The 21734-nt window shown below is 43.9% G+C and overlaps 1 protein-coding gene across 8 annotated transcripts in view; it reads left to right on the forward strand.

Annotated features, from left to right (window-relative positions):
- Nucleotides 1-21734, forward strand: part of ADAMTSL1 (ADAMTS like 1) — an 883534-nt gene that overhangs the window by 799748 nt on the left and 62052 nt on the right. For 6 of the 8 annotated variants that reach the window (XM_045043889.1, XM_045043886.1, XM_045043883.1 and 3 more), the window contains 2 exons: nt 9097-9276; nt 13232-13366. In XM_045043889.1, coding sequence (XP_044899824.1) covers nt 9097-9276; nt 13232-13366 — 315 coding nt within the window. Of the gene's footprint in view, nt 1-9096; nt 9277-13231; nt 13367-15953; nt 16067-21734 lie in introns of all 8 variants that reach the window. The other 2 variants (XM_045043887.1, XM_045043888.1) reach the window with 1 other exon arrangement.

Consider the following 21734-nt stretch of genomic DNA (forward strand, 5'->3'; position numbering starts at 1 on the left):
AGAGGTAATGGGGGCCTGAACTCAGGGCACTGGTGATAGAAAGGTAAAGGGTAGAGGAACATGAGAGAGATGGCAGAGGTAAGACCAGCAGGAATCTGGAGCTTACTCTCATCAAAAGTGGGTAGGAGTCATTGATGAAAACATCCGGTGCTGTTAGGAGTGGTGATACAGGAATTGCCCTCCAGTTGGCCTTGCAAACCCAGAGGCCTATAGGGAACAGAAAGTCAGAGGAAAGTGGAGGAGTGGTAGACAGTAGGGGGTGGTAGTATGCTCTTTATAAAGATACTTAACCTCCGATTAAAAAACAACAGGGGTGCCTGTGGCTCAGTCAGTTAAGTGCCCAACTCTTAATTTTGGCTCAGGTCATGATCTCATGGTTTATAAGTTCAAGCCCCTCACTGGGCTCTGCACTGACAGTGTGGAGCCTGCTTTGGATTCTCTCTCTCCCTCTCTCCCTGCCCCTCCCCTGTGCGCTCTCTCTCTCTCTCTCGCTCTCTCACTCTCTCTCTCTCAATAAATAAGCCTACAAAAAAAAAAAAAAATCCTACAAAACCCAGATGCTGATCCTCCCTTCCTGTGGACCACTACTTGGTGACATCTACCCTAAGGGTTTTCACTGCCACAATGCAGAGAAATGCATTTTACCAGGGCCCAGCTACAGTCCCCTGCTTGTTGTCCTCAGTGGCTGTAGCCTGCTGTGGCACACCCAAACCCAGGTTACCCAGTCATGCTCAGTGTGCACAGTGGACAGGCATTGGCACCCTGTTCTGGGGCTTTCTCGATCTCCAATCTCTACCCCATTACCAGAGGCTTTACCTCCACTTAGGATTTATGAGCCAGATAGCCCATTTTCATTTTTTTAATATAATTTATTGACAAATTGGTTTCCATACAACAACTGCCCTCCTCAATGCCCATCACCCACCTTCCCCTCTCCCCCACCCCCCATCAACCGTCAGTTTGTTCTCAGTATCCAAGAGTTTCTTACGGTTTGCCTCCCTCCCTCTCTGTAACTTTTTTTTTCCCTTCTCCTCCCCCCATGGTCTTCTTTTAACTTTCTCAAGATCCACCTATGAGTGAAAACATACGGTACCTGTCTTTCTCTGCCTGACTTATTTCACTTACAATAATACCTTCCAGTCCCATCCATGTTGCTGCAAATGGCCAGATTTCATTCTTTCTCATTGCCAAGTAGTATTCCATTATATATATAAACCACATCTTCTTTATCCATTTGTCAGTTGATGGACATTTAGGCTCTTCCTATAATTTGGCTAGTGTTGAAAGTGCTGCTATATAACTCTCAACAATAGCCAAATTATGGAAAGAGCCTAAATGTCCATCAACTGATGAATGGAGAAAGAAATTGTGATTTACTACACTATGGAGTACGACGTGGCAATGAGAAAGAATGAAATATGGCCCTTGGTAGCAACGTGGATGGAACTGGAGAGTGTGATGCTAAGTGAAATAAGCCATACAGAGAAAGACAGATACCATATGTTTTCACTCTTGTGTGGATCCTGAGACACTTAACAGAAACCCATGGGGGAGGGGAAGGAAAAAAAAAAAAAAAAAAGAGGTTAGAGAGGGACGGAGCCAAAGCATAAGAGACTCTTAAAAACTGAGAACAAACTGAGGGTTGATGAGGGGTGGGAGGGAGGGGAGGATGGGTGATGGGTATTGAGGAGGGCATCTTTTGGGATGAGCACTGCGTGTTGTATGGAAACCAATTTGACAATAAATTTCATATATTGAAAAAAAAAAGTGCTGCTATATAAACACTGGGGTACAAGTGCCCCTATGCATCAGCACTCCTGTATCCCTTGGGTAAATTCCTAGCAGTGCTATTATTGGGTCACAGGGTAGATCTGTTTTTAATATTTTGAGGAACCTCCACAGTTTTCCAGAGCGGCTGCACCAGTTTGCATTCCCACCAACAGTGTAAGAGCAGATAATCCATTTTCAAATAGGTAGGAGGAAGATCTTACTCTAAGGCATTTTGTTTCCAAACAATGGCCAGGCTGGTTTTCTCTGAAATATTCTGGTAGCTCCAGGAAATCAGAAATATAAATCTCTGTCATCCTACATTAGCTTCTTTTTGTAAAGCTTCCCTTGGCCTGCATGTCCAACCTCATCAGCGAAACCTTCCACAGCCACACCCCTTCAGGCCCTGTAGTCCCAGATGAAGAGTCAGATAAAACCTCTGACAGGGCTGCCCTTCGTGCAGGGACTGCTGGTGCAGGTAAGGCCTTCTGTGCAGAACCATCATTCCTCACCTGGTCACTGCGAACACATGCCTCAGCGACAGAGCGCTGACCGGAGATAAAATGGACCATGCCGGCTCTCTTCTTGATGGGTGAGGTTGGTAGGAGTAGAAGAATGGGGATCAAGGACAGCGCAACAAGGAAGTGGGCACTTAAAGGCGACTGAGAGAACCAGAATCCAGGCAAGGAAGTATTCACCACGGGGAACCGGGGGCACTGAAACCAGCTTTGGCCAATTCTTCCATGCCACCTGGTGCCCTGTCTCCCTGACTACATCCAGAGACTCACTCTTGGTGACCTTATCATGAGATCTCAGGTCGTGCCCAGTTTTTGCCTGGCTGGGCACATTACAGTCTTTATTTTTATTTTTATTCATAGAACCATTTGTGTTAATCGTGGTTAACCAAAATGAACCTGTGTATCTCTGTCATTATGCCTTTTGTTAAATAAGTTATTTATTCAGAGTGGTGGGAAAAAGACTACTTTTGATTACACAGTTGGTCTGTGAATTTGCTGGACAAAGAAATTACCCTTGAGCTGAGTCTCCGGTCAAAAGTGTTGTGACACTCAAGGGCATTAGGAATGACTTTTACTTTTACTTTACTTTTTACAGTGGCTCTGTGGCTTTCTTAGGGTATAATTTATTGGCTATTTTATAGTCTATATTCAGAATATGAAATAATTTATGTAGATTAACTTCTGTCCTTACGTGTTAGAGTTGTTAGCCATTTCTCATTAAATAACTTTTTGTACTGGGGCGCCTGGGTGGCGCAGTCGGTTAAGCGTCCGACTTCAGCCAGGTCACAATCTCGCAGTCCATGAGTTCGAGCCCCGCGTCAGGCTCTGGGCTGATGGCTCAGAGCCTGGAGCCTGTTTCCGATTCTGTGTCTCCCTCTCTCTCTGCCCCTCCCCCGTTCATGCTCTGTCTCTCTCTGTCCCAAAAATAAATAAACGTTGAAAAAAAAAAATTTTAAATAACTTTTTGTACATGTATGCGTTCAATTTGTAAGATGCAGCCTCACAAATTCTTCCCAACGCTTAAACATAAAAAATATTAAGCAGTGAGTATGATGAGCATTCTTCTTGAAAAGTGATCCAAACCACTGTACTACTCACACACTTTTTCTCTATTTGAGTTCAAAAAACTTGGTAGGAGATAAAGGGTTAGGGGAAGAGGGAGTGTTTCAGTCATTTGGGACTAGCATGTACAAAGGTCCTGAGGTAGAAAGAACAGGCTTCATCTAAAGGAGTAGAATATGGCTGGTATGGCTCTAGTACAGACAGCAGAGAAGAAAGTAGCACGACAAGTGGCTGCAGGGTGGGGGGCAGCAGTCGGGGGCTAGGTCTTACATGCTCTCATAGATTATGGTACAATTTGGGATTTTATCCTAAGAGCAAAGGAGGCTTTGGAAGAGCTTAGTGGGTAAAATCGTCAGGACTAGTGATACAGATATAAACAGTTGGGGAATCAGTGATGGGCAGGATATTCATTAGGATAGTCCAGACTCTGATAAGAAGTAGACCCCCAAATGTATAACGGGTCAAACACAATAGAAGCTTATCGTTGTTTAGCTAAGAGTCCAAAGAGCGGCTGCCCCACACAGTCATTCAGGGTCGTGGGATGCTGGCGGCTCTGTTATTTTCAACATATGCCTTCCAAGGTGTCCCCAGGGGTTATCTCTAACCTGTCAACCAGAACAGGGGAAAAACAAAACATGGAAGGTGGTTGAGAAGGCTTTTGAGGGCCACACCTAGAACCAGCACGCATTGGCACTTCTCACAGTGCCTCTTTGCCACGTGGTCACTCACCGCTACAAAGGATATTGAACAGTGTAGCCTAGAGGGGTACCCAGGAAAAAGAAGAAAACAGGTTTTATGAACAGCTGTCAGTGTCTGCCACCGTCAGTGTGGAGAAGTGTGGAAGGCTGAAAACCTCCTTTCCAGACTTCAGCAGTTCTTTAGAATAATTGCCAAGGCTGCCATTTAAGTTACTGTATCCTTTCCTTTTCTTGCACCAAGCCATCGAAGAAGCTTCTAAAGTGCATCATGTCAAGGAGCACCTTGCAATGGACACCCCATCTCGAGATGCTGACAGGCTGCCAAGGAGCAAGCAAATGTAACAAGTGGTTAGCAAGAATATCCTGTCTGGGATTTTAAAAAGTATTGTGGCATCACCCTACCTAGCAGCTCTGTGAAGATTAAAGGCACTAATCCTTATAATCCTATCAGGTTACAACCCATTATCACCACATTTATTGATCCTTTCAAGCCACAGGCAGGGCACTGTTTTGTTGATAAGATATGCCACGGAGGAGAAAAAGTAAAAGCAGAGTTTTTTCCCTCCCCTGTTTTAGACAGAAATCATACCAAGGGAGTCCAGAGTGTGGAGCCTGTCCAAGTAACTTGTCAACAACATAGCTTTGGATTTTGCTCTGTGGTGGAGTATATTTTCTGTCATTTTTTAGACATTTCTTTCAGTAAAATGTGTGGTCACATCACAACAGCCTAGGGGAAAAAAAAAAAAAAATCTCCCGCAACCTGACCAGCTTCTCAACAAAAAGCCAGCACACATGGGTTCTAGAAACCCCTCCTAACAATAACCTGGGTGTTATAGTTATAGCAGAAAGGTTAACTCTCAAAGTAGAAAGTAAGGATTTGACAGGGCAGAGACAATAGTGTAGCAATTCTGATCTTCTTTAAAGAGGCAGTAGGGTATGTTGGAAGACAGACGGGGATCTGTGGCATTGAATGTAGGAGTTTGGATCTCCACCCTGCCATTTGTACGTCACTGATTGGGGTGAGTAGGTCATGGGGTGAGGAGTAGGAAGGGACAGGGGCTCCGTCCCCTTGTAATCATTCAGGGATCCAAACTCTCATCACTTTAGGCAGATTTCTTAATCTCTTTGAAAAATGTGATTATGTTTATAAAACGTTTGGCTTATAGCAAATGTTCACCAAATGTTTGTTTCTCCTCTAGCACGTTCAGGATGTTTTGCACAGTTCCTGACGTTTGCACATTACCCATGTTCAGGTATTCTGAACAGTAGGATTAAGCATGTGTATCTGGTACCTTTTCAAGGGACACTGGCTTCAACAATGGCTGGTGATGTTTTCTCAAGTGTCGTCGTCATCTCTTGAGGAGAATAGAGCTCTATGAGGCCTCACTTATTTTCCCCTCTTCCTTTCTTCTGTGTTTATAAGATGTCAGAGTCAATCATGAAAGGAACTCAAAAGATTCTAAAGCATCTTTCTGGTGTCATTTTCTGCCTAAGGCCCACAGTCCCAGACAGGAAGCCCCTAAAATGTGACACCAGACACAGCTCCTCCATCAGCAAATTCCCAATGCGGGTCCATACTTGAGTGAGCCTGAGAGAGATTTGCTCATAAATGTATTAAAGAACAATTCCCACGTAATTTCTCCTCTTTTGGCACTGCTGTCACCTCAATGGTTTTAGTTGTACAGAGACTGGGGACAACCTCTTTCCACCCTTTGCTCTCCGGAATATTTCTGTCTCCCAAGAGCCCTCCTCCCCTAACCTGAAGAACTCAGTCCTTTTGGTAAGCACCCTGTCTTGTTCTGGCAAACACCCCGAGATCACGGGGTTACAGGAATAGAAGAAGCTTGCACCCACTTCCTGGGGAAGTGAGGAATGGCTCCAGGTCTCTCTCCCTCCGCCTCTTGTTTCTCACCTTCCCTCGCCCTCCCCATTTCCGCTCTCCTCCTACATGTCTCTGCCTCTGTGGGAGGATCACAGGTGCTTGCTTCCAGAGAAGGACGCCCTGCAGGAGCCTTGCTACGGGATTTGTCCTTGTTGCGGAGAGAGCTTCATGAGTGTTGGCACTGGAGACACACACACCACCCCATCAGCACAGCTGTGGGGAGGGTGTTCACTCCCCTCTCCCCCCACCCTCCCCCATCCCCTTCACTTAGTGAAACTGAAGACCCACTTAGTCCAGCTCTCTTACTTGGCCTCTCTCGCTCTAGAACAGCCTTCATTCCTATTGGGGATTGCGTGCTTGCTGCCCACAGCAGTCCTCGCAAGAACATTCCAGCATACATGCTGTGTGAGCAATTCATAGCGAGGGAAATACTCGCAGAAAATGATTTGTAGGGCCTCGTTTTTCCTTGTGCTTTCAGGAGAGAAATGGCAGGGAATGTTTTCTTCAGCTTACCTTTCAGAGGCCTTCTCTTGAATCCTGTGGATTTTTTTTCCCCCAACGGAAAAACTGAGCTCAGGGTCCAAAGTCCAAGCTGGCATGGCTAAGCATCATGATTCTCTTGCTCTCCCTAGTGGTGCTGCAATGAAAAATCAGCTTCTCTGCCCCTTACCTGCATCTTTTGTCCAGGTATATTCAGAGGCCATGCCGACCTGGTCCTTTTCCTGCATTTGAGCATCAGGCATCACGAGGTATGCCTCTCCCTGATGTGAACTGAAGGATGAGGTATCTAAATCTTCACTCCCTTTCAGCTGCCCTGCCTCCTCTTTCCAGCCAGTTTGGTGATCCTTAGTGATTCTCACTCAATTATTGGTAATCTGAATAAAAGAGGAAACCAGAAAGTTACTCCTCTGTTCCTCATAATAGGGAGGGAGGCCCTATAGATCTTGGCCAAACATTTTGACCTTCAGCCACTGCTCTAGGTCCACCTGAGGCAGCAGAGCCACCAGGATACCAGTGAATTCACACAAGGCAGTTCGTCATTAGTGAGGGAGTGTGAGACCTCCTTCCTACCTCCACCCCACTTCCCGCTACTGGACCTCAGGAACAGCAAGTGCCCCGGGGTCCATAATTAGGGCTCTTGATCTGGGTGTTACAGAATAGACTGCTGATAAATTCTTCATCAGGTTCAAGGACAAGTGACAGGTACACAGGTCTGTATTCTCACCAGTAGGCTACCCATTAAGGGTAACACTACCCTTGCCCCAAGGGCAGAATCCAGCCCCAACTCAGGACAGCACAGGACTAAGGACTGAGCCCTTTGACTCTTCCTGGTTTTGATCCCCACCCCCCCACCCCCCACCCCCCATTGAGCAGGATTTGACATTATAAACATAGGCTGGATACATGCCCCAGATTGCTGAGTAAATTTTTTGAGCTGGGCCAACAGGCTAAGTGGTGAAAGAAATGGAGCTTTCTGCCCCCCAAAGCCCTGTGAATTGATGCCACAGATTTTTCTGTCTCCTACCTCACTCAGAGCCCAGCCTCCTATGGAGCCTTCTAAGCAGACTATCTCAGAAAGTTCATCCTGAACCGGGGCTTGCTTACCAGCATGTCAACCATAGGGAAGCTTCCTAAAGAATTAAGCCCATCTCCTTGTCTTAGCCTACTCAGGCTGCTATTACAAAATATCCATAGACTAGGTGGTTTAAGTGTCCAAAATGTATTTCTCGCAGTGCCGAAGACTGAGAAGTCTAAGATCAAGTGCCAGCCCATCCAGCTCCTGCTGAGAGATCTTTTCCGGGATTGCAGTTAGGGATCTTACTGTGTCCGGACATGATGGAGAAAGAGGGCTAGATCTCTGGTCTCTCCTTATAAGGGCACTAATCCCATCGTGATGACTCTACCCTCATGACCTCATCTTAACCTAATTACTTCCAAAGGCCTCCACCTCCAAATACCATCACATTGGAGGTGGTTAGGACTCCAACATTTGAATTTGTGGGGAAACACAAATGTTCAATCAATGACACCCCTAGAGGAGGACAGAGCCCAACTTCTAAAGGCAGGTACCCTATCCTAACTCCTATACACACTCCCCAACTCTCTCTCACAGACAAGAAACTTGGATTGAAGAGAGAGCACTTTCTTTTTGTCACTCCCTTTTGTCTCTTCCTCTGTGGTGCTACTGACCATAGTTCCATGTTGTCTTGTTCTAAGAAAATACATAGGCCTGGGGCACCTGGGTGGCTCAGTATGTTAAGCATCTGACTCTTTTGGCTCAGGTCATGGTCTCAAGGTTTGTGAGATCGAGCCTCACGTTGGGCTCTGTGCTGACAGCTCAGAGCCTGCTTGGGATTCTCCCTCTCAAAATAACTAAACCAAGAATTTTTTTAAAAAGGAAAAACATAGGCTCCAAAAAATAGAGGCATGTTTTCTACATGTGGTGTCAATTCTGGTAAGGTTCCGGCACTTTCGTTTGTCTAGTCCATGAACATACTAATGTTTTGCAGCTTTTAACTTTTTATTGAAGTGTAATAACCTATACAGAAAAGGTTACCTATCATAAAGGTACCAAGCCCACAGAACCAGCCCTCAGGTCAAGACACAGAGAATTACCAGCCACCAGGCCCTACTTCCAGCCCCTCCCCATTCGTCCCTTCCTCTCTGAGGAACCATCACCCTGATGGCTAACAACTTAGATTGATGTTATCAGTTTTAGTTTTTCACTTCCAGAGATGAAATCATACAGTGTGTACTCTTTTGGGTCTAGCTTCGCTTACTCACTGTTAATGTTTGTTTCATGTAGCTGTCAACCGTTCCTTTTCACCGAGGTATAGTTCTGGTTCTTAGGTTTAGCGATGCTTTCTGCAAAGAATTTGGGTACTTTCCTTCCACCCTGGCAAGCGTCCTTTACCAGCTACCCGCTTCCTGTTCTGTTAACTGGCCTCTCTCTTCCTGCCTCATCAGTGTGAGTTTTAAAAGGCAAAAGATCTTGAGACCACGGAGAGGTCAGAGGCATTATTTAGTTTGGCCAAAGGACGGTAGAAGACGCCCAGGCAGCTGCTTCCTGCAGAGTAGCCCCTGGGAGGGCCGCCGAACCGCCAGAACTGCCTCCGGGGTCACCTGAATGTGTTTAGCTGATAGAGTTTATTGTTTTTTTTCTTCCTAGGTGTGCCCGAAGCCGAAGTCACTTGGTTCAGGAATAAAAGCAAACTGGGTTCCCCTCACCATCTGCACGAGGGCTCCTTGCTGCTCACAGACGTGTCCTCCTCAGATCAGGGCCTCTACTCCTGCAGGGCAGCCAATGTGCACGGAGAGCTGACGGAGAACACACAGCTGCTGATCCTAGGTAAACACCACGAGGTTGGCTGCCCCTGCTGGACCCCATGGGGGTGACTGTCTGACCCACCCTCCACCCCCCTTTTCCCCTGATCCAATTAAGTACTTAAAAGCAATGTCCCTTCCCTTCTCTCCACCTTAGGGCCTTCCAGTAGAAAGAACACAGACTTGGGGGCCAGGCAGACATCAGTTTGAACCCTGGCACTTACTCACTGTGTGACCTTGGCTGGCTCACTTAGCCTTACTAAGCCTTAAATGCTGGCCTTGACACGGCGACCTGTACAATGAGGATTGCCCACATAGGAGGAGGGGGTTGTCAGCTAGAGCTACAGAAGCAAAGCAGTTATTTTTAATTTCTTCCGTTGCCAGGACTTCTTTGAGAATCAAAGGAAAGCGCTAGATTAGCCCCTCCAGAAGAATTCATACATGCAACATTTTTCATATAATTTTGGAAGGTTCCTAGTCCAGCCCACATAAAGTCCACACAGGTACCCCACCACCGCTCCCCTCACCCCGCCCCAGTCTTAGCCCCTTCCACCTGCTAAAACAAAATCCTGCAAACTGGGTGGCTGATAAACAACGGAAATTTATTTCTCATACTCCTAGAGGCTGGAAGTCCGGGATCAGGATGCCAAGACTGTCAGGTCCTGATGAAGCCCCTTTCTGGGTTGCAAACTGCTGGCTTCTTGCTGTGTTCTCCCATGGCAGAAGGGACAAGCCAGCTCTCTGGGGTCTCGCTTATAAGGACACCAATTCCAATCATGAGGGCCATACCCCACCCCTCCCAAAGGCCCCATCACCTAATACCATCACCTTGGGGAGTTAGGACTTCACATATGAATTTGAGGGGACACAAACATTCAGACTGTAGCACCCCCCAAAACAGAAGAGCCCCTGGCTAAAAAGTCTAGCACAGTTCTTGGCATGACATGGGTATTTAAAAATAACAACCGCTGGGACATCGTCCCACATTCCCTGTTGCCCAGTGCTGGCCTCAGCCGTGTTGCGAGCAATAACCCCTTTATCCCCTGGACAGGGGACCCTAGGCTTATCTTCCCCATAGGGTCTGGACCTTAGAGGGATGCAGTAAAAAAGCTTATTTTTGTCTTACCTTTTTTTTTTTTTTAACAAGCAAATATGAGAGCACTTTTTATTTTTAAAACAAGCAAATTTAAAACTAGCAAATATGCTAGTTTCCTCAAGAGAAAGCTACCCTTCTAAGAAGAAAGAGAAAACTGTGGGAAATATGAATAGTCACACCCCATACATACATACACATACATTATAGACTTCCTTTGGGGAAAAATAATTAAACTTTATACTTGCATTTCCATACCCCCAGTTGATGCTACACCAAAGCTTCGGGGCTCGAGCCCCTGCCCACTCAGATTTCAGAGAGGCCCAGGTGGGTTTTCATCTCACCAGTGGCTACATAAACCTCCAGTCATCTTAGAAAGCCCCAGAAGATCAGCTCCGTGAAGGGTGTCATTTGTTCTGCATTGGGTTTCATCCGGCTGAGCTGCGTGCGAGGCTGGAGCCCGGGGCCCAGGGACTCTTGCCCCACACTGAGCTACGGTGCTTCACTGTGGGTTTTTCCTCCCTAATAAGCCTTGCTTGTCGCCTGTGCTGACAGGGATGAAAGCCTAGGACGTGTAGCTGCTACTGTGGGTCTGCCAGTGAAGTGCGCTTGTTCCGTGAGCCAGCTCTGGCAGCGTCACAACCATAAAACAGCGTGGCTGCGAACATGTTGCTGGACGAGCGTAACATCTTCCCGTTTTAATCAAACGTGGTGGGGAACAAAATCACTATTTAGACTCTTAAGTTTAGGGCTTTTCTTGATCAGAAGCCTCGGTTTATGAATCGAAGTATTTTTAGTTTTGTAAGTACTTTATGAGCATAGAAATAATGTCTCTTTTTTTATTATTTTAATCGGCCAAAAATTTTTAAACAAGGGACTTCATGTATAAAACTGAGGTTTCAGGGGTACCTGGGTGGCTCAGTCAGTTAAGCTGCCAACTTGGGCTCAGGTCATGTTCTCGCATTTCGGGAGTTCGAGCCTCACATCGGGCTCTGTGCTGACAGCTCAGAGCCTGGAGCCTGCTTCCAATTCTGTGTCTCCTTCTCTCTCTGCCCCTCCTCTGCTCGTTCTCTCTCTCTCTCTCTCTCCCTCCCTCCCTCCCTCCCTCCCTCCCTCAAAAATAAACACTTAAAAATATTAAAAACTGAGGTTTCATGCCAATACCTGTGATTAACCTGTAGTGTGGAGACTTGAAGTGTAATGAGACTTTCATTCATTTATTCCTATAGCCGTTGAATGAACATTCATTACCTGTGGCCTCTAAATTCCATCTCAAGCTATAGGATAAATTTAAGAGGTGACCTCTGCCCTTGGAGAATTTATAGTTTCCCTAGAAAGATCGAATGGGCATGCACCAAGGAAGAAAAATTAGATAAAAGCTGTAAGGGCATTAGGAGGGGCTGACACTTGGCCCAAGAAGATCTGATGGTTTTGAAGATGGGACGTAACCTCCCTTTTTGGCTTTTAGTAAATAAGCAAAGGTTTCTTGAGTTAATATTCTGGAAGGAATACTCAGTATTCAATTTCAGTATTCTCAAGAGAGCATTAAAAAGGATGAGAAAAGGAGAGTCTAGGTTAAACTGCCACCATCAGTTCCTAAAATCATAGTATTTCAAACTAGGCCTGGGAAATGATGAGATTCCTCATCATTTTATAGACAAGGAAAGTAGGGCTCAGAGGGATTAAGTGACTTGCCCAAGGTAGTGAATGACAGAGGGTTCCTGAGCCCAAACATGATGTTTTCACCCTATACTATATAAATAGTATTTTAAGTTACATGCAATATGTATGAAGACTTTATCATTTTTAAACTATTATATATATATTTTTTTTTTAATAAAATCTCAAGCTCATCATTGTTTTCTACGTGTGACGGTCTTCTGTAGTCAAGGCAGAGTAGACAGGCTTATTTCTGAAGCAGACTCCCGAGCCATTGTGACTTACTTGCCACTCTTAGAAGTATCTGAAAAATGACAGGCACGTGATAGGTCCTCACTGAACACCGATGAAATGACCATCACTTGCGAGAGCAATACTCCTGCTTCTCTTTAGATTCCAACAGGTGCTCTAGAGACAAAGGTGGGGTCCGCCCTGGGAGATGTAAGGAGTGGGGAGACAGGATTCTGCTGCTTTGCCTGGAGAATCTCGGGTCATCTCACCACAAGATTCGGTAGGGGCTCGTCTTTTTAGTTGTCCAGTGGAAGTGACAGGCAGGCCCCTATATTTCCCATTTTTATCACTTTGGTCTCTGGTCAACTGTGACCACTGATGACTTCAGCCCTTGTAAGATTTTGAAGCACAAATCATCCCTGTTCTGCTTATCTGGTCCTTACCTGGGCATAAAAATCCAGACCACAAAGAAGATTAACTTTGTCAACTTCATAAACCTTTTTCTTCACGGGAATAGTCACCCACAGGCTTCTTTTAAATAAGGAATTCCTGTGGTGATGTGTCTGTATCTGTGGGGACAGTAACAAAGTGCTCTAAAGGATGTCGTAAGAGTTGAATGAAAAAAGAAATGAAAACTATTTAACACAGGACTTGGCATATAATAAATGCTGAAGAAGTGTTGGCTTTTTAAAAGTGTTTTTATAATTTTGTTTAATTTGCCTACACATTTATAGGAAGCCAGTGGTACTGTGGTATAAAGTGGTATACAGTAGGAACTCCTAAAAATCAACATACCTGATTCTTATTACTGACCTGATTGTTTTGGGCGTCAAATATTAAGCTGGAAATTCAGACTCACCTTGATAGGCACTGGAGGCAACCATAGTAATGCTCACCTCACACGTGGACACACATAGGTGCATGCCCACCTCTCCTTCTCCCCTGAACACAGCCTTCACGCTTTAACCTGTCTGACTCCCCATCTGCCTTCCCACAGATCCCCCCCGAGTCCCCACACAGTTGGAAGACATCAGGGCCTTGCTTTCAGCCACTGGACCGAACCTTCCTTCAGTGCTGACATCTCCTCTGGGAGCACAGCTGGTCCTGGATCCTGGGAATTCTGCTCTCCTTGGTGAGTCCAATTCTCTGGAACGTTGGGCAGAAATCCAGGGCTGGACAGGATTTATGGATGGGTGACTGCTTGCAGGTGGGAGGGAGGCAGCAGTAGGGGGTAGCCAACAGGAAATCACTAAATTGCCTACAGAATCCAGACTCACCAGTGGAAACTTGGCTGACTTTCCATGTGAGGTGAGTGCAGATCTTAGTCTGGACTCTAGCTTGTCTAGATTCCAACATGGCTCCTTTCTGAATCCTCTTGGGCTGATGCCACAGTCCAGATCCTCTCAATCAGATTGACTCACTCAACAGTAAATAGCAAAGCAGTAAAAATAGCTCCTCCACTCCCCTCTCCTCTTGCCAACCATGCCTCAGTATGCCCCCATGACCCTCTCACAACTAAACTAGAGCTATAATCAGCTTTCAAGAAGAAAAAGCTAGACAATTCTGTTTAGGCCAGCTGTCTGTAGGTAGGGCCCAAAACCAACCCAGATGGGCTCCTCCAAAGCAAGTGTTTAAAAAAATTTACCAAGTACAACTTCCCTGACACCTGTCATTGGGAACCTTCAAGTTATTGCCCATACGGCTGGTGCCCTCTGGTAGCAGAGAAGTATTGCAAAGGCATCCTGCCCTGGGCCCTTCACACCAGAAACATGGAGATGCCACAGGAACCTCTACACTCCAGTCATGACCTCTGGAGATGGTCACGGTGAAAAAGAAGAATTATCTTCCATCAAAGGCCTGGGGAAAAAAACAGGTCTACAAAATGGGGGACATCCTCATGCTAATTCTTTGTGGCCCCAAATGTTGATAATGGTGACTATGATAATGGTGACTTTGGCTCAAAGTTGAAAGTTTCTCTATTCTCACCCCCACCAATAAGCAAGGAACAGGAAGCCAAAGGGTTCCTAATCATATTGGTGATTGCTTATCAACATGACCACAGGGACTGATATCTCTAGGATGACAACACAGGAAGATTACCTTCGGTTCTTATTATCATCTAAAATTAACAAAGAATGCTCATAGCATATGACCACGTGGCAAAAGCTTCCAATTTTTTTATTTCTCATCTTACCTTAGAATAAGACACAGATGTAATGACAAGTAGCCCTGTTTCCTGTAAGTTACACAAGCATGGCATTGAGCTTTTCTACATCGTGTTGATCAGAATTCATAGAAGTTTCAAATTGCTTTTTTGTTGGCTTATAAATGGTAAATTTATTCTAAATGTGATCATAGTAGACTTTTTTATTTTAGACTCATCACTATACGAAATTGTCATAACTGTTAATCATAGCCCAGTCACTAGCAGAGTGCACAGCAATTGTTTATTTTCAAGTTTCAACAACCTTGGGACACTCAGGTGCCAGTCAGCATGCTGGAAAAATTAACCTGCTCATATTTTTCCATGATAGTTTTACTTTCTTTCTCCCTTATTCTGGAATAATATTTTGTCTCATTGTTGGCCATTAGCAATAAGAATTTATTGTGCTTTATGCGGCTGCATTCCCTTGCTAGTCTATAGTGCTTTGTTACCTTAGACTGGTATTTAAATCTAACAGTTAAGAGACACCTTAACACCCTAGTTCACATCCAGACTGCTCCATTTGAATGAGACAGTGAGTCAGTAACCATAAAGGCCCTGAATGTAACTTCTTGGGCAACACGGACTCTAGCAGCGAATGTTGATGTTGTGCCAGCACTATAGAAGTAAGAGGGATCTACATGGAATTGTGGAGATGAATTAAGAAATGACGTCAGGTATCAAGACTCTGAAACGTAGGTCACTTGAAACATACCAGGGCCTAGATCTGTTGGTCGAATTGCTCCTATTTAGACTAGTTCCCATCTCTGGCTCCTCTTGGTGGCCCTTTTAGACCAGAGTGTGTGTTCTGGGTACAAAAATAGGTCAGGGAGGCAATTCTGTGTAGCGCTGCTGAGAACTCTGAATGGCAAACGGTGTCAAAGACTGTTATTAGACTAAGGAAATAGATTTACTGTGTGGGAAATGGGGACAGATCTTTAGAGGGCTTTAAGTAGGAAAATGATATAGTAAAAGTAATATTTGACAGACTTAATCTGATATTCTGTAAGAGTAACCAATAGTGGGAGCAATTCAAGGAAGAAATCCTATTTTGAGAGTAACAGATGTTCTAGACCGGGATGGAAATATGTGGCAAGGATACTGTTAACTGCCCCTGCCACAACCTACACATTTCCAATCAAACATGAAATTCTTTTTCATCAGCCCAGGTGCTGCCTTGGAATTCATTTTAACATTCCCACCAAGCATGGTGGCAGTTGATATATAGGATGAAAGTCGTTTGTCAACCCCGTTGTATCCAGTAAACGGTGACATTCCTGTGTGTGTATTTCTACCATCTATCAGACCGGTTGTCTGCATCAGATTCAGAGAACTTCGTGATTCTGTGGCATACGGACAATAACTCATGGACCTTGATTCTCATGTTTTCATGGCAGAAGGAAAAAAGGGAGATGTGAGGTTTTTCAGAGCCATATATCAGAGCTAACTCTTCTTGGTTAAGACTCAAGTGTTGAGATTCCCAGTGGGTGGGCTATTCCAATAATGACTATTTTAGTTGACAGACACTCTGGCATTGACCTCACTTCAAGCCACTGCTGGAACTTTCAAGAAGGAATGTTGATTGAGCAACATGTGCATGGGCCTATGTGGGACTCACTTTCCATAACTGTAAGTGAAGACGTGGGACCAGTGAGTCTCTGTTGCTCTCACACCCTTTGTTGTATGACACAGACTTAGAAAATGCCCAGTGGAGGCTCAGCCATGCAGAGTGGACCCAACCTACACAGATTCATTGTCCCAGGCAAGACGGGTGCTGATTTTCTTTGCCCTTATTTTACAGCTGTCCTTTGTGCTGGGAGGCCTGAACTGTGCCAACTGCTGTGTATGGAGGGCAAGGCCCATGCCACCCCTTTTAGTGGACCAGGTCTAGGTCCTGGGGCTCCAATTTTAGAGCAGCAGCATCTCAGGCCTCCCTGCAGCACCTACACCTTTTGGCAGCCTTCTGTTAAAAATTTTTTTGGTTGCTAAGACTCAAAATTAATATTTCTCACAGTATCATTTATAGGGCATTAGCATTGGTATTTTGCAAAAAAAAAAAAATAACTTTTATTGGAGTTTCCCTTAGAAGAGCAATATATTTTCATTGTAGAACAATTAAAAATAGAAGAAAAATAAAAAACTAAAAATTGTCTATAATTGCCTAGCCCAGATAAAACGAGTACAAATATCTTTTTCCAGCCATTAATATACACATCATACATACCTTTTGTCTACAATGAACTCATACTCTATGTGCTGCTTGCAACTTTTTTCACTAACTGGTATACAGCAATTATCTTTCCATGTCTCTATGCTTCTATAGTTTTAATTTTGAGGGCTGTTTTGGTAGGAGGTATCATACATTCAACCAACTCTCTAATGTTGAACTTTTAGATTCCTTGCAATCTTTTGCCAATATAAAAACATAGATGTGGTGAATATTCTTATTCTTAAAATGTTTGTGTACACCTCTTGGCATAAATTTCTAGAAATGGAATTATTATGTCAAAAGTTTTGTATATTTTAGTTTTTGCTCTTTTCAAATTGCCCTCCAAAAAAGCGTTATCTATTTATATGTGCACAGCACAATGTGAGAATTCTCACTTCCCTAAAATATCATCAACAGTATATATGACCAAGAGTTTTTACATTTACCATTTAAATTGGTAAATACACATTAGTACAAAATACAATATGAAAATTATGCCATTTAAAATTTTTATTTACGATGTTTAAAAATTCTTGGTTTTAATGTTTATTAATCGTTTGCATTCATTTATGAGTTGCCTGTTCAGGTCCTTTTTCATTGATTGGTAGAAATCTATCTTACTTTAATGATTTGTAAGACACAATACATATTTATATATGTTTGACATATATTTGACATAAAAGTTTTTAACAGCCTTAATGAGAGATAATTGGCATTGGTATAAATAAATACAACACATTTTAAGTCTAAAATTTGATGTTTTGATACATAGATAAATCCATGAAACCATCACTGCTGTCAGCATAATGAACATACTCATCATCCCCAAAAGTTACTTTTATAAAATCGTGCCTTCACACCTTTGCCCCACCCCTCATCTACCCTCAGCAACCACTGATCTGCTCTCAGTATAGATCAGATTATATTTCTAGAATGTTTTATAAAAGGACCCAGACTGTAGGGAGAATGGCTTCTTTTGCCCAGGATAATTATTTTGGCATTCATCCATATTGTAACATGCAACGGTGCATCTTTTTGTCAACTAGTGTTCCGTTGTACACATAGGCTATAGTTGGTTTAATCACCCACTTGTTGAGGAACAGAATGGTCATTTCCCATTTCTGGTTGCTACAAATCAAAATGCTGTAGGTATTCATGTACCCTTCTTTCTATGGACACACACTTTCATCTTTCTTGATTAAACACCTAAAAGTGAAAGGGCTGCATCATATAGTAGGTGTTTGTTCAACATTTTAAGAAACAGCCAGACTGTTTTTTAAAGCAGTTGTACTACTTTACATTCCTGCTGGCAGTATCTGGCATTTCTAGTTTCTCCACATCCTAGGCAACACAGACTATAGTTAGTCTTTAATTTGAGACCTTCTACTGGGTCTGTAGTGGTTTCCTGTTGTGGTTTTAATTTGTATTTCCCTAATAGCTAATAATGTTGAGCATCTTTTCTTGTGCTATTTGCCATCCTGATTTCTTCTTTGGTGAAGTGTCTATTCGGTTTTCTTCCCTTTTTTTTTTTTAATTGGGTTGTTTGTTTATTGAATTTTGAGAGTTCTCCATATACCTTAAAGGCAAGTCTTTTATTAGATATATAATTTTCAAATATCTGGTCCCAGTCAGTGGATGTCTTTTTTACTCTTTTAGTGTTTTTCAAAGAGCAGAAGATTTTAATTTTGATGAAGTCCCACCTATTATTTTTTTTATTTTATAGATGGTTCTTTTGCAGTTGTATTTAAGAAATTTTCCTACTTCAGGGTCCCAAAGATTTTCTTCCATGTTTTCTTCCAGAAGATTTATATTGATATTGTATGGATTTAGGTTTTACAGTTAGGTCTATCATTTCTTTTGAGTTTGTTTTTACCAAGGGTGTGAGGTATATACTGAAGTTCATTCTTATGCATATGGTTACCCAACTTGTTCCACTACCATTTGTTGAAAAGATTATTCTTTCTCCACCCAATTGCCTTGGCACCTTTGTGGAAAATCAGTTGTCATTATATGTGTGGGTATATTTCCAGACTGTTCTGTTTCAGTGATATATTTGTCTCTTTACATCAGTACCACATTCTACCCAACACCCTATGAATCATGAGGTTTTCCAGTCTGGCTGATAGGAACAGGTGCTATTCTGTACCCTGTGTGAGCCCCAGAAGGTGCTACCTATAATTCTTTCCCTTTTCCCTGCCTCTGGTAGTTCTTCACAGGCATGCACTGATGTGGATTCTATTGAATACGCAAGGCGGACCTTCTGCAGATTTCTGGAATTCATTTATTCATTCGATCTCCCTCTCTTTCTCCATCTGTCTGTCTGTCTGTCTCTCTGTCTCTGTCTCTGTCTCTCTCTCTCTCCAGTTCTCTCTTCTCTGATAGTCCATTCTGTAAACTCAAGCCACCTTGATCTCCTGTGCTTTCAGCTCCCTCTCCTAAACTCAGGAGTCCACTGGGCTGCATGTAGGTTTTCCTGTGTTGCAGCCTTGAAACCCTCTCAAGGCACTAAGCTGGGGAAACATAGGGCTCACCTTGTTTTATTTCCTATTTCTCAGGGATCAATGACATTCATTGCCTAATATCCTGAAAACCACTGCTTTTATACATTTTGTTCATTTTTTAATATTTTTTTTTAATTTTTTTTTCAACGTTTATTTATTTTTGGGACAGAGAGAGACAGAGCATGAACGGGGGAGGGGCAGAGAGAGAGGGAGACACAGAATCGGAAACAGGCTCCAGGCTCTGAGCCATCAGCCCAGAGCCTGACGCGGGGCTCGAACTCACGGACCGCGAGATCGTGACCTGGCTGAAGTCGGACGCTTAACCGACTGCGCCACCCAGGCACCCTCATCTTTTAATATTTTAAGCAGGAAAGTAAATTCATTCTTTTACTCCATTTTGCTCGGAAAGAGGCATACATATATGTGCAAGATATGTGTATATATATATGTGAGTGCCTGTAGATGTATACACACACACACATATATATTATGTGTATGTTTTAAATATTTGCCTAGACAAAGCTGATACCCAAATTTTGCAATCACATTCTAGAAGTATTACATAAGCACTTTTAAGAGATAATGTTTTACAGGCTTGGCAAACCATAGTCCCTGGGCCGAATCTAGGTCACTACTTATTTTTATAAAGTTTTATTGGCACACAGCCACACCCATTTATTTACCTTTGTATTGTCTATGGCTTCTTTCATACCATAATGGCCGAGTCAAATGCTTGTGACAGAAACCATATGGCCTAGAAGACATATGCCATATGCAGTGCCCAAGTCAGAGACAGTCCTCCTGACCTCTCTACTGGAAACTCATGTTAGGCTAGTCCCACAGAGCCAAACAGCACAGCCTTTTCTCATACCTTGTGATTTACCAAGAGAAGAGTGATTTAGGCATTCCAACCTGGGTTTGCAAAGTAAAGTTTTTCCAGGAAAGAAATCATTGTGCCTGGCTGTTCTCCCCAGCCAGGGCTCAAGGGTCACAGCCAACACACACAGTAGCATCTCAGCAGCATCAGCATGCTCCCCAGGGCCCTGCATGGTAACAGCCCCACCTCTCAGAGCCCTTCCCTGGAGAAGCCAGACAGGGAGGCCAAGGGCCACACACCACAGCCGGGCAGTGGTGTTTTCCTTCTGGCCACCTGAGACAGGTGGCCTGCCCATTTTCTTCTCTGTTCATTTGAAGTGCCCAGAATTGCACAGCCTGGCTGGTATAGATGCAGTTCCTACAAATCCTACCACGTCAACGAGGGAGCTGTAGCTGGAATATACGGGACCCAGGTCTGGAGCCTAAGGTGGAGTTTATATTGTTCTCATACAAACCCCTGAAGGTAGGAGGATGTTTCAGAAAACAGTTGAGTAAATATTAATGTTTGAAGTTGAAAGCCTTGGTAAAGGGCCTAAGAAGGGACTATCTCAGGGGCGCCTGGGTGGCGCAGTCGGTTAAGCGTCCGACTTCAGCCAGGTCACGATCTCGTGGTCCGTGAGTTCGAGCCCTGCGTCGGGCTCTGGGCTGATGGCTCAGAGCCTGGAGCCTGTTTCCGATTCTGTGTCTCCCTCTCTCTCTGACCCTCCCCGGTTCATGCTCTGTCTCTCTCTGTCCCAAAAATAAATAAACGTTGAAAAAAAAATTTTTTAATAAAAAAAAAAAGAAGGGACTATCTCAAAGATAGATCAATTTGCTCCTTGAATAAATATTTGTTGAGTGCCTATTATGTGCCAGCCACTGTGCTAGGGCCAGGGACACACAGTAAATAAGATAAATCTAGCTCTCATTCATTCAAGAAAAATTGAGCATTTCCTATGCATTAGGCACTAATCTAGATCTGAAGAAACAGTAATGAAGCACATTAACATGTGCCCTCATGTGGTCTGAATTCTAGCAGGGGCACTTTGAGTCTGGTAGGGAAAGTAATTCAAGTAGGAAGACTGTGATCAAAAGAGTAAGAACTGGTGCTTTGGGGACACTTGAGGAGGGGATATTTGCGCTGGGATTGGAAGAGAGGCTGGAAGTTATGAGAGAGCATTCCAGTCAGGAATTCCAGAGCATTTCAAGGCAGAGGAACCAGCAGAGGTTCTAAAGCAAGAAAGCCTAGAGTATTTGAGGAAGTGTCACAGCCATAACCCATAAGGGCAGAGTGGCCTCAGATGAAGCTAAAGAGAGAGGCAAGAGCAAGTTTCTGGCACTCTGTGAGCCCAGGTAAGACTTTCACACTCTGCACTAAATGCAGTGGGAAGTCTCTGAATGGTTTAAAAGCAGGAGAGAGACATCATCTCATTTGTGTTTTTAAAAGCTTGTTCTGGTTACTGTGACGGGGATAGGTTCTAGGGAAGAGACTAGATGGAGTCCACCATTCAGGAAGTATTCCAGGTAAGAGATAATGATAGGTGAGAGTAGAGAGCTGGAGAGATTGGAAAGAAGTGAACTAATTCAGGGACATGTAGGACATAACACTGATAGGACATGGCAAATAGGTTAACATGGGAGGTGGGGGTGGGCAATAGTAATCCATACAATTCTCAGTAAAGCTCATGTACCTCCTATGTGATGATGACACATTTCAGACCACTCAAGTCAA

Source organism: Felis catus, chromosome D4 (assembly GCF_018350175.1).
Source record: "Felis catus isolate Fca126 chromosome D4, F.catus_Fca126_mat1.0, whole genome shotgun sequence".
Lineage (NCBI taxonomy): Eukaryota > Metazoa > Chordata > Mammalia > Carnivora > Felidae > Felis > Felis catus.